Source organism: Cryptomeria japonica, chromosome 5 (genome assembly GCF_030272615.1).
Source record: "Cryptomeria japonica chromosome 5, Sugi_1.0, whole genome shotgun sequence".
In the NCBI taxonomy this organism is placed as follows: Eukaryota; Viridiplantae; Streptophyta; class Pinopsida; order Cupressales; family Cupressaceae; genus Cryptomeria; species Cryptomeria japonica.
In genome coordinates this window covers 215,570,022-215,583,390 of record NC_081409.1, presented here as the reverse complement: position 1 = coordinate 215,583,390, position 13,369 = coordinate 215,570,022, and the positions used below count along the sequence as shown (strand labels likewise).

The following is a 13,369-nucleotide window of genomic DNA, read 5'->3' as shown; positions in this document are numbered from 1 at the left end:
TTTTATGGTTTCTTTTTCTATTTAGAAATGGAAAATTTACCTAAACCTACAAATACTATTAATATATAAGTAGTAATAGGCGCTAGAATCTTCCGATGTAGTCATTTTTGTTGATCAATTGAACTAGATTTCTTAGTAGTATTCAACATTTTACGAATAACATTGCATTGAATTGCTTTGACATATTGCAACAAGAAAAACAACCTACTCAAGTATACATGGTGTAGAAGACTATGGTGTTCAGGTGATGGAAAAAACGCTAAATGAATTCGATGCAGCTAATTGCAAACTAGACGCATGTTCATGAGTAATATAGTCCAACCAATGATCCTTACAATAAAGTTAAGTTTAAAAGGTACACGAGTAACGAGTATTACTTACATTATACATTATGGCCTTTATAACCCATGCATAGTTGTTGCAATTGTTGCTTTACATAAGTACATTATTGCAACTTCATTTTTACACTTCACATTTGGTATTTAATTGTCTCGTGTTTCTTCTAGTATTACATGTCTTTTTTAATTTATCTCCAATAATCGGATAATAAATGTTTTTACAATTAATTATATTTACTACTAACAATCAAATTCTATGTCTTCTTTTTACGCATAGGTATAATATTATTATCATGCATTTTTGTAAGTTATTTTCAGATAGTCAACAATGCATATTTATAACTAATTAAATAATCTCAAATGTTATAGTTTTACATGTAACGTGTTGTTGATTTGTTTGTATACTTATCACATTTCATTTCATTATAATTGTTATTTTTCAATGCACCACGAATCAAATATTTATTTATCTATCAAATAGTTATTTGCTTATAATAGATTTTTATTATATTTTTGATTTAGAGGTTCTATTTTACTTCTATTTGGATCCTTTCCAGTGGATGCATAGTTGATTTAAAGCTAACACTTCTCCATTGCGACCTTTGCTTCATAAATAACATTATTTGCTAAATATCCTAACAATTGACCTCATGCATTACACATATGTATGCAAAACATAGACCTTTTTTTTTTCCCAAATTGACCTTGGACACCCATTCGGTGTACCCATTGCACACCAAGGTGCAATTGCTAGTATATTTTTTAATAATTGTAAAATATTTTGTTTTTTTATCTTAGTTTTGTGTAATTTGATATAGACAAAAATAAAATACAATATATATTATAATTTAAAAAAATATTATTATAAATAGATATTTATTTTATAAAATTATGTAAATTTATAAATATTTTAAAACTCAATTTTATTTATAAATATAAAGTATCTATTGTAAAAGATTTAAGGAATAGAAATAAAATAAAAAACTATTAGCTATCAAATAGCTTACTAAATTGAAAAATATATCTATTTATTCTTCTTTGTTCTTTATTGTAGATTTGTAGAAGGTAGAAATTAGCAACACAGAGAACTTGATAAATTATTGTTATATATTATGTTTTATAATAAAAGAAAATATACGAAATGCAACTCACACAAAACAAAACATGAAACAATTTCACATTACATTTATGAGAATCAAATGTTTTTCTCATTTGCAATCATTGTCCACCATTGTCACCTAATCTCAAACACTGTCACCCCACAATATGAAAATGGAACATTGATGTTATGTATCCTACAATGTGAAATTTCCATTTATTCACACTACATAAGAACACTGAAAACAAAATAAATCACATACAACTGCATACCAATGTCTAGATCTTGCTATTTGGATCTTGTTGCACATGATCATAATTGCCAAGTGAACATACTGATCAATCAGAGGATCTCCATAGTCAAAAGATCACGGCTGTTAGCTGCTTCCTACACAATATCACCATAGTCAAAAGATCACGGCTGTTAGCTGCTTCCTACACAATTGCCCTTCCAGCATGTAAAGTAGAAAACCAAAAATCTGAAGCACACATCACACTATTTGCAACAGAAACAAATACACAACTGAAAAAATGTCACCATACCTCATGATGCGGGACCCTTTCGTTGATGACTGACGAAAGATCGCTTATTAACCTCCAACCTCTGATGCCTCTGTCCTCCATTTTAACAACTCAGAGAGAACGCACTTCGAACTTAATGTCCGTGGTATTGACCCTGCTGAAAACGCCATACTTTTTTAGAGTCTCAACCGTTTCTCCCGTAGTAAGCAGGTCTACTTGGGTGTAAGAGAATTGGACATCGTACTTGGCATGAACACCCCTCACCGTCACCTCCACCGTTTCCACTGCCGATATCAGTCGTGTTGAACTGAAGATACTTATGGGATTCAGTCCAAAAAGCTGCAAGATAAGTATCGTTGTCTCCTTTAAAGACAACGTATTTGGACAACTTCACCACGGTGTCTCCAGCAAAAGCTGCGTATTGGGCAACCGCCTGGACTTCCATTTTCAAGCGAGAGCACTTAGAAACACAGAAACCAGATCAAGAAGATGTGTGATTTTCTTGTTGAATGGACAAACAATTTTGCTCCTTCCATGAACAAGCGACACTCTATATATAGTCCTCTCTGCCCCTTAGGCCTGCTTGAAGATTCGCTCGCACCAGCCAAAAAGCAAAACGATTTCAAACGAGTAGCCACCCATGAAGCTCATTCTCTGTCTCATTATCCGTCTTCGATACTGGGTAAGAGATAAGATCAGATCTCTATCACGCGGCCCACTAGTCATAACCCTAACCTTAATCCAATCCTAACCCTAGCAATAATTCTTAGTTCTAACTTTAAAACTCAATACTAATCATAACTCTAGTCCTAATTCTAATCCTGAACCCTTATCATAATCTTAATCTTAACTTTAAATTCTAACCCTAACTATGATGTAAATCCTAACCTTAACCTTAATTTTAAACCCTAACCCTAACAATGATCCTAATCTTAAGTCTAATCACAATCTAAATCTTAGCCCTGTTGATAATTTACATCCTAATCCTAACCATGATGTTAATCCCGAACCGAACCTTAACCCTAACCCTAAGCCTAAGCCTAATCATAATCCTACCCATAACCATAACCCTAAATCCTAATCAGAATTCTAACCTTAACCCTATTCCTAATGCTAGCTTAACCATAATCCTAAACCTTAATGCTAACAATAATCCTTAGCCCTAAACCTAAAACTTGACCTTAACCATAACCTTAAATCTAAACCATAACCTTAATCCTAATCATAACCGAAAACGTGTCCCTAACCCTATCCCCATCTATAACCCTGATCTTAACTGTAAACCTTAACCATAATCCTAATCCTAACCCTTACCCTACCCACAACCCTAACCTTAGCTTATTCAATGTCTTCCATGTTGACAGGCTTATTTTTTATCAATTTTATATCTCAAAGTCAAATAAGACTAGAGAAAAATATATCTCTGCATATTATATTATATTATATTATATATATATATATATATATATATATATATATATATATATATATATATATATATATTAATATATATATATTAATATATATAAACTAATTTATCTTAAATTACAGATCAAATTAAATGTTCCGTTGAAAATTGAATCGCGTTAAACTGCAGTTATGGATTGCTAACTCACGCTGGAGTTGATGGCATGATGGATGCTGTATAGATAATGCTGGTTGAATATGGTTATTATATTTATTGCATGCTCTGTATTGCGTGCTCAGGTACCGACAAATGATTAATTTTGGTGTAGAACTGAAGGCACGTTCTTTAATTTTTTCTTTTCAGTCATTTATGTTTTCGGTGGTCTACTACTGACAAATGGTTAATTTAATTCCAACCACTTCTCTGTCATTTATGTGTTTTCTTGTAACTGGCATCCATCGTTTATCTTTAAGATTTACGCATTTGGAGAAAGCTCCCGAACTGGTTGAGCAGAATATGAGTCAGCATACTCCTGAAGGGAAATTTATTATATTTATTGCAAGCTCGGGTGATGACAAATGATTAATTTTGGTGCAGAACTGAAGGCAGGTTGATTAATTTTCTCTTTCGGTCATTTATGTTTCTACCTACTCTTTTGCTTTTTGGTACTGAAAAATGGTTAATTTTTCTCCTACCACTTTTCGGTCATTTATGCGTTTTGTAAGCCTATATAAAGAAGAAAACTGTTTGTATTTTAAAGATTTTCCTATGTAAGCATTTGGAGAAAGCTCCCAAGCTAGATGAGCAGAATAGGATCAATGCTCTCAATGTGAGCCAAAAGGGAATATTATTAGGTTTATTAAGCGCTACCCAACCTTGTTACCCGATCCAGCCCTCTCAACCATCTACCATGAATCACAGTAACTTATCTAGGCTCCAATTCCCATCCGTAGATTACGAAGAACTAGAAAACTTTACAGGAATTCGAGATAATTGTACTAAAGATGGGATTCCGTGCCAGCATATTTTCCATAACGAGGGTAGTAACCCCAGTAATAAGACTCTTCAAGATCAGCTTAACTTCACCAATTGTCTACTCAGATTCCTTCAAGCCCGTACCACAAACATCCAAACTAGTCATACCCTGATATATCCATATCTGGAAAGGCTTATAGCAAACACCAGTAAAATTCCAGCTCTTGACTCAAGAATCTCTGCTTTAGAAGTTAAGCTTCAACCCCTTACTGAAATTGAGACAAAGCTTAATAAAATTCCAAGAATCTCTGCTTTAGAAGGTAAGCTTCAACACCTTCCTCAGATTGAGAGAAAGCTCGATAAAGTTCTTGGGAGAGTTGAATTCCTCATCAGTAAGCCAGAACCCTCCATTGCAATACCAGCAAAGCCAAACGACGATGGCGTGCCCATTGAACCCAAACCAGACAGGTATGTATACTCACCCAGTCCAGTTCGAAGAATCAATTGGACTAATCAAGACTGAGCGGTAAAGTCCGCGTAAACAAAACTCTAAGTATGTGTTGTGTAGGTAAAATAAATGTATCTACCTGTCAATGACCATGTGTTATAAATGGTTATACTGGTAGAAGTTTCAGTATCCATGGGTTGTCATGTACCTCTCTCTTTTCAGTCATTTAAATTTCCGTATTGAGCTGTCCACTCAATACGCGTTTTGTAATCCTGTATAACGAAGAAAACTCTTCGTATGGTTGCTTATTTTAGCTCATACTCTGAAGCTCTGTAATATCTTTGCAAGCCGAAAGGTTTAAGCCTCTGCAAAATAAAATTGGTTTGGGCCGTGCTATTTTGTTTCTCTCTTGTTTGCTAGTTTTATTGAATTTGATCTATATATATGGAATTTGATCTATAATTTAAATTCTTTACTCATACATATCTAACATATGTTGCATTAAGCTAACTGAAATATGTTCATTCACAACCCCTAACTCTATCAAGAAACTACATAGAAATTCAAACACCAAGCATACACATCTACCATAGTTGTTCTAGTTTCATCTTCTATTTGAAAGCACTTATAAATGTTTTTTTTTTTTAAACTATGTTATTGTGTTGTAAAAGGTATTTTTATTAATACTTTCAATCATTGCATTTACATTATCTAAGTTGGGGATTAAATTTGCTAATTAGAAGGAATAAAAATATTGAAACAAAATATTGAATATAGTAGTGATAGCAAAAGAAAATGAGGAATCTATCCGTAAAGTATAAATCCAACTATCCAAGATGCTATCATGTTGAATCATGTGGATTTCATGAGATGTGTTATTTTTTCTACATAGAAAAATATAATAACAACAAAAATTTAAAAAAATGAGAAAATATAAAAAATGTATACAAATATCAAAATTGATATCAAACTACTAATTTAAATAATATAAATAACAAGAGACGAAGAGAGCTCAAACATCTATTTGGGAAGAAAATACGATAAAAAACTATTGTAGGAGGCAAGAAAAATGGCTAACATCTATGCATATGTGCTATACGAGATGTGTCTAATACAATCAATGCTTATTCCTACTTGACTTGGTTAGCCTTATGCCCAAAAATATCTTTGGAGTGAGTTGTAGTAGGTTCTACTATCAACTATGATTTTGTTATGGCTTCTATAGTTAACCCTACCATCATCATTCCCCCTTTCAAGATAATGACTTGTCCTCAAGACATGAGAAATGAATTAATTCTTAAATAAATATTCTTTTAGATCTCCACATATTAAAGAAACATGTTATCCTATTATGTTTGTGCTTGTAGCAAATTATAGACTTATGCATTCACCTAAGTTAGAATATGCTCGACCTCTACATAATGGTACAAATATTAAATTGTTGACCCACATTCTATGCATTGCAAATGAGACCAATGGTATAGGTGAGCCATAAGCTCACTACTTCTCTTAATTATTTGTATTGGTCAAGAGCTTTACTTATTCTCATTAGTATTGGAGTTGTTGTATGTGAGCATGTATGGATTAAATATGTTCTCTTACCATTCCATCCATGTCATGTATATAACACTGTAATTTTTTGCCACTCATAGGATCATCTATTTTTAATCCACTCTAGTTGACCTTTAAGATTTGTGGTTAGATTTGTCTTTTGCAATATAAATTGGTATATGGTTGATATCACCTACTATATTCTTGAATGTTCTTATATTAGACTCTAGTAGTGTTTGAGACATTATACATTAATTTTCTTCCTTTCCCATTCTAGATTTGGTAAGTTTTGATGTAGGGTGAGTGTGCAAAGATGGGGCACCAAAAAGTAGCCATGCCACTTTTTGGTCTCTAATGAACATATAACACACTCATATTATGGTCTATTGAGCTTAAAATAAAAATACTTTGAGAATTTACTATTTTGACTTAGCCTATGAAATAAATCTATGGTCTTCAAGTCTCTTGGAGCATGGTTATGCTTTATAGTACCTCTTTTAAAACAAGTTGTCTACCAAAATACCTCCACTATTAGGATTAAGGTACCATTCACCTTGTAAAGCCTATGTCATATTCCATGATCCCAACATTATTTAAAGAAATTGTTTTTAAAGACTTAGGGTTTACTGTGAAAATAATTTGTAATAAATTTATCATTACTATTATTTTTAATGCATTAATAAGGGATGATGGGTTCCACTAGTAGTTGTAAAGGTGATTTATTGAATTTAATGTAATTTTTAATTTCTAAGTTTAGGTGCCCATGTTGATGGTAGGATAAGGTGACATTAACCTTGTAGTCTCGTGACATTCATGTATCTTCATGTTTCTTTGAAAGTTCTATTGAGGAAATGAGAGGAAAAATATCATATATTTGTATATATGATATATAAAAAAAGTGAATATGATGTTTTGCAAGGTTGCAACAAGATTTTAAACTAGAGTTTGGAGGGTTTTTTGGCATAGTTAGAGGAGAAAATCTTACAAATGCATTTCATGTGTATAGATTTTTAAATTTATGGGACTAGAAAATGATAAGGATAGAAGAACTTGAGACTATTGATTATCATTTTGTAATGGTCTGCATGGATCTATTGCTAGAGGACTTTCTCATGATTGGCCCAAGTTTATAAGGCTTTCTCTAGAAATTGTATGTTTTGGATTGAAGTCTTCACACCTAAAAAAATAATTCCCTAACATCCTTCAATATTCAAAGATGGAGTAACATGAGAGGGTTTTTCAAAATTTCTTACACCTATTCTAAACATTATTGTCCTGGTTTCACACAACTTGCAAGAATTAAATAGTAGAGCCAAGAAAAGAGAAAATAGATCATTGAGAGATAATTTAGATCCCTTTCATCACCTAAAATAACTCGCATTGATTTGATATTGCCACTTGTGGTGGTTACAAGGGAAAAAATAAAGGAATTATTTTAGCAGGTGGCAAACATATTCACTACAGGCCACTTCCAAGAATTTATTAAGTGAAAGAGGATATCTGCATACAATGGGATTAAATTCATTCTAGGCCACTTCTATGGATTCCTTGACAATTAAAGCTCAAGGTTTCAAGGAGGCTCAAATCACCAGGGTAGAAAGGAGTTTACCTCTTTCTTTTTCTTTTTTCTTTTTTTTTTTTCTTTTTTATGCTTTCCCCTTTTTCCTTTAAATTTATCTCATTTGTAGTCTCCTATGTAGGGCATCACAATGTGCATCTATTCTTGAATGTCATTATTTTGTTGCCACAACAAAAATATTAAGCGATCTCTTAGTGGAGAGATGAGTGATGATTTGGATGGAGATACAAGAGCATGGATGCGACTGTCCAGTATTTAAGGCTTTGTTTTGGCCCCACATGTGGGGTGACAAGTTTTTCTCCTCTTCGTTACTACTCTCTTAATATCCTCATTCACATCATTCGAGTTATTTTTCTAGGTTTAATATTTTTTATTCGAGTAAAATAGGTTTTACAGGAACCCAAAACTCAAACACAAGAATCAATCATAAGGACAAACCAAACGCCAAGCCACAACAGGCTAGTAGCAACATAAAAACACAAAATAGGGTCAAGCAACCTAGAAACTACATGATATTGTTCGACATTTGAATTGACTTAACATTCTTATCAATAAAATTCCTATTAATCTCAATTAAATCCTCCATAATATTGTCATTCACCTGCTTATCTTTGTTCTTGCTATGAGTGTGAGTTGATGGTCCCAGAGTAGCTTGAGTATCACCCTCCAGATTAGGCACTTTCTCCTTTCCTTTTCCATAGACTGAAATGGAAGGGAAAGCATGAAAAGTGGAGGGGGAAACATTGAGGGATTGAGCTTTTTCATTGAGTGTTCGAAGACCCTATGTGCTACTTGTCATGGTTTTCCTACTGACAACAATAACCACTCCCAGTTTCTCATTTATCTTTTCCATTTCCATCTTCAAGTTCATGATTTTCTCTTCATGGTCAATCTTCATCACTTTCACATCCATAAATAGCTTATTGCTGAGGTTTAGCAAGTTATCCACATTTTTTGAGGAGGAGGTGGTCATTGTTCTCTATCTAGAGGTTAGATCATAAATTCTGCATTTCAACCTTGAAATCTCTACAACTACCCATTTGAAGAAATTGTTGTATCCACCCATTTCTTCCTTGATCACTTTTTCCCCTTCCCCTGCATCCACCACCAAGGATCCCATGTACTTACCCACTGGGGTGCTCTTTTCAACTTCAATTGGGATTTCAATTCAGAAATCCATATCTTGCTATTCATCATCAAACCTTGGTGGGATAAAATTTTCTTCATAACCCTTATGTTTCTTCTTCTAGGTAGCCTTGTTGCCTTGAGTGGATGCTAAACACGGGGAACAAGATTTTATTTTCTCACCGAAAATAAAGCCCTTCTCAATTTTATTGCTTTGACCTAAGCAACACATGGGCACAGGTTCCTTGTTTTTCTTAGTAGAGAGCCTAAGGAGATAGGGATGAACTCCTAAAATGGAATATAGTTAGAGTCCTCCTTGTCCAAGAGTTCCTTGATGGTTTCATATCTCTTTCCCTTAACAGAGTGGTTGTTGGGCTTTTGCAAGTACACAGGTGGAAAGCATCTTTATTAGAGGATTTAGAATTTGTGGACTCATTAGTGTAATGCCAATGGAAAATTTGGGCATAATAGATGTTATTCTTTCTAGAGGTCAAGGGGTGCAGCTTAAGCTAGATAGATTTGTCATGCTCAATAATTAGAAGTATTAACCCCTCATAAATAATAGGCAAGCTCTGCTTTCTCAAAAGGGCATTGATAGTATTGCTCAAAGATGAAATTAGGCAGAAAGGCATAAAAATACACCTATCATTCTTGAAATGATTCAAAATAGTAAAATAATAAGTAAAAATTCTCTTATAGAGGCCATATAAGGTTATGTACTTACTCAGAAAAGGAATAAGACAATTTAAGGATATTTGGGATTTTGATACTCTTGATTGAGCTTCATGGGATAAGATAACATATCATCATGGACTAAACAGTAAGTATAAACAATTTTTTATTTTTGTTCAAGAATTAGTACCTCTTAAGTTGATTATGAAGCTCTATACTTCAAGAGATTGTTACCTTCTTAAAGATTGGAAATGGTTATCTTCTAGTCACTCCAACCACTTTCCTCTCAAGAAAATTTATATCCAATTACTTTCTAGTTGGCATACTACTCCTCATTTGAATCAAAAGTGAAAATGTAGATTTAGCTCCAAGTTTTGGATCAAAATGAGTGTTCAAGTATGAAAATCTAAAGCTAACTTTGATACCCAAGTGCTGGCATAGATTAAAATGTATTATGGTTCAACCAGGTAATTGTCCTTTTTGTTATGGTATTGAAATTTTGAAACATATATTTTGGGGTTGCTTACATGTTAAAAGACTATGGTTTGTTGTGTTTAAAGACTTCTCTACTATTTTTCATCGTGACTTGAATTGGAAAGAAGCTATTATTGGTTTTGGCATGCAAAATAATGTTATTGTTGATTCTATTCAGCAAATTGTTTTTAAATATATATGAAAAAAAGATGTACTGCTATGTTTTCTAACAATTATCATCATGTAATTGGTACTCTAAGGCTCTACTCTAACATATTTCTTCAGGTGGCCTTTCTTTTATCGTAGATCCAAACATTATGCGGGAAGAATGTCAAGCTTAAGCAACAACTATAACAGATTAAAAATCAAATTATGACATTTCTATTTGAGAGTAAGCTTAGTCCTTGTAGAGATGTTATGCATCTTATGTAATCAATGTTATTATTTTGTTGTCTTTGTGACTAGACTGCTGATGAATGAGCTAAGCTCATCAACTACTTTTGTAGCTTCAATTTTGTTAACTTTAATTGCTTTGTTCAATATATATATATAAAGTTTATATACAAATGGACATAAATGATAATTTTTATGTTGTGATATCTTAATCGTGCCTTTTTATAAGGGGAATCCCTGTGAAGGTAGGATATCATCACCTTGTGTTCCCTCGGGTTGGATGTTCGGTCTGTATCGAAGAGGAACTTAGTAGTATCACTATGTGGCACCGTCTACCCATCCCCTACGATGCACCTGCATGCAATTATATGTCTGTGTAAAATGCATCATATGCATAGGATGTGTAACATGTATTGTATGCATAAGATTCTAAGATGCACCGGCATGCAGTTATATGTATATGCAACATTTATTGATAGCTGACATAATCATTTTGTCATCATGCTCTGTATTGCATGCTCGGGTACCGACAAATGATTAATTTTGATGCAGAACTGAAGGCACCTGATTAATTTTTATTTCCGGTCATTTATGTTTTCTATACGTTTTGGTACTGACAAATGTAAATTTTTTCCTACTACTTTTCAGTCATTTATGTGTTTTGTTGAATTTGGCATCGCATTCAAACTATTGTCAATACGTTGAGCAGAATAGTATCAATGCTCTCAATATGAGTCAGCATAGTCGTTGAGGGAAATTTATTATATTTATTGATAGCTGATATAATCCTTTTTCCGTCATGCTCTGTATTGCATGCTCGGGTACCGACAAATGATTCATTTTGGTGCAGAACTGAAGACAGGTTGATTAATTTTCTCTTTTGGGTCATTTATGTTTCTGCTGAAAAGTGGGTAACTTTTCTCCAACTACTTTTCGGTCATTTAGTGTGTTTTGTAAGCCTATATAAAGAAGAAAACTGCTTGTATGTGGCATCAGTAGTTTATTTTTAAGATTTTCCTATGTAAGCATTTGGAGGAAGCTCCCAAACTTGATGAGCAGAATAGGATCAATGCTCTCAATGTGAGTCAGCGTACTCCTTAGAGGAATATTATTAGATTTATTCCAGCCTACCGAACAAGCTTGTGATTTTACTCCTCTCTGTGAAACTCTAAAATTCTCTTAAGGAGTACTCATAGTCTATCCCATTAGGTTGTCTCGTAGGTTATTCTTAGGTTTTTTTTTTTCTCTCTGTCATAAGTTATGAATTCCAGTCCCTTATCTAATCTCGAATTCCCATCCGTAGATTACGGAGAATTAGAAAACTTTGCAGGAATTCGAGATAACTGTAGTAAAAATGGGATTCCGTGCCAGCATATTTTTCATAACGAGGGTAGTAACCCGAGCAATAAGACTCTTCAAGATCAGCTTAACTACGCCAATTGTCTACTCAGATTCCTTCAGGCCCGTACCACAAACATCCAAACTAGTCATACCCTGATATATCCATATCTGGAAAGACTAATAGCACACAGCAATCAAATTCCAGCTCTTGAGTCAAGAATCTCTGCTTTAGATGATAAGCTTGAATCCCTTCCTGATATTGAGAAAAAGCTTGATAAAATTCCAGCTCTTAGGTCAAGAATCGCTGATTTAGAAGATAAGCTTCAACGCTTTCATGAGATTGAGAATAAGCTAGATAAAGTTCTTGGAAAACTTGAGCTCCTCATCAATAAGCCAGAACACCCAATGCCAACACCACCAAAGCCAAACGACGATGGCGTCCCCATTGAACCCAAACCAGATCGGTATGTACGCTCACCCAATCTAGTTGGAAGAATCAGTTGGACTACTGCAAACTGAGCGGTAAAGTCCGCGCAAACAAAACTCTAAGTATGTGTCGTGTGGGTAAAATAAATGTATCTACCTTTCAATGACCATGTGTTATAAATGGTTATACTGGTAGCCGTTATGTATTTCTTTTCAGTCATTTATGTTTCCGTATTGAGCTGTCCACTCAATACGCGTTTTGTAAGCCTGCATTAAGAAGAAAACTCTTCGTATGATTGTTTAGTTTAGCTCATACTCTGAAGCTCTGTAATTTATTTGCGAACCGAAAGGTTTAGCCTCTGCAAAATGAAATTGGTATGGGCTGTGCTATTTTTTTTCTCTCTGTGTTTAATAATTTTATTCAATTTGATCTATATATGTATTTGTTTTTTACTTGAAGACAGCTTGAATTGAAGTACCTTTTGCTAAATGGGATTTTAATTTATTTCATTCACATGTTGTTAACATCCATCCAATCTTCTCTTATAAATTTGGCGATATTCTAATTTGCTTCATGGGCTTCCCATCTTGCTATATCAAATCGCGTAACCAATCATGCTACCTTTCCTTCTAACAAGCCTTGTAAAATAAACAAAGGGAATGCAAGCCATTACATTACAGATCTGATGGATTTAATTCTCCCTCTATTATCTAAAATTCAAATCCTTTACTCATATGACTCTCCCATTTTCCTATGATAAGCGCTTTTGCAGGAATTCACGTGCCATTCTTCTTATTGCCTAAGATTGACTATGCAAACTCTAGAATCTGCATAGAATGTCGTGAATATTACAAAAAAACTTAGTGAAACGTCAAAAGGGCCTATAAAAGAAATTTTGACAACGTTCAAGGGACTACTTTGCATGTAGTTTAGTGGCTTATAGACCTAATTTGCATACTGCTCGAATACAAAACCTGTTCCAGTGACTTGCATGTAGTATATTTGTTCCAGTGACTCA

At 33.7% G+C, this 13,369-nt stretch overlaps 2 protein-coding genes and 1 long non-coding RNA gene across 3 annotated transcripts; 2 read left to right on the top strand and 1 right to left on the bottom strand.

Moving 5' to 3' along the window:
• Positions 1-1,503: 1,503 nt before the first annotated feature.
• LOC131875612 (uncharacterized) lies at positions 1,504-2,621 on the bottom strand. Its single transcript, XR_009372431.1, has 2 exons — positions 1,980-2,621; positions 1,504-1,824 (listed from the first exon to the last, which is right to left on the bottom strand). It is a non-coding gene; the product is annotated as an uncharacterized LOC131875612 (long non-coding RNA).
• Positions 2,622-4,105: 1,484 nt separating this feature from the next.
• LOC131064390 (uncharacterized) lies at positions 4,106-5,194 on the top strand. The gene has a single exon (XM_057998520.2). It carries the CDS (start codon positions 4,277-4,279, stop codon positions 4,862-4,864), a length of 588 nt encoding a protein of 195 aa, XP_057854503.2. The 5' UTR covers positions 4,106-4,276; the 3' UTR covers positions 4,865-5,194.
• A 6,375-nt stretch (positions 5,195-11,569) lies between these two features.
• On the top strand, positions 11,570-12,749 carry LOC131064389 (uncharacterized). Its single transcript, XM_057998519.2, has one exon. The coding sequence runs from the start codon at positions 11,844-11,846 to the stop codon at positions 12,441-12,443; it is 600 nt and encodes a 199-aa protein (XP_057854502.1). The 5' UTR covers positions 11,570-11,843; the 3' UTR covers positions 12,444-12,749.
• The last annotated feature ends 620 nt before the right edge of the window (positions 12,750-13,369 follow it).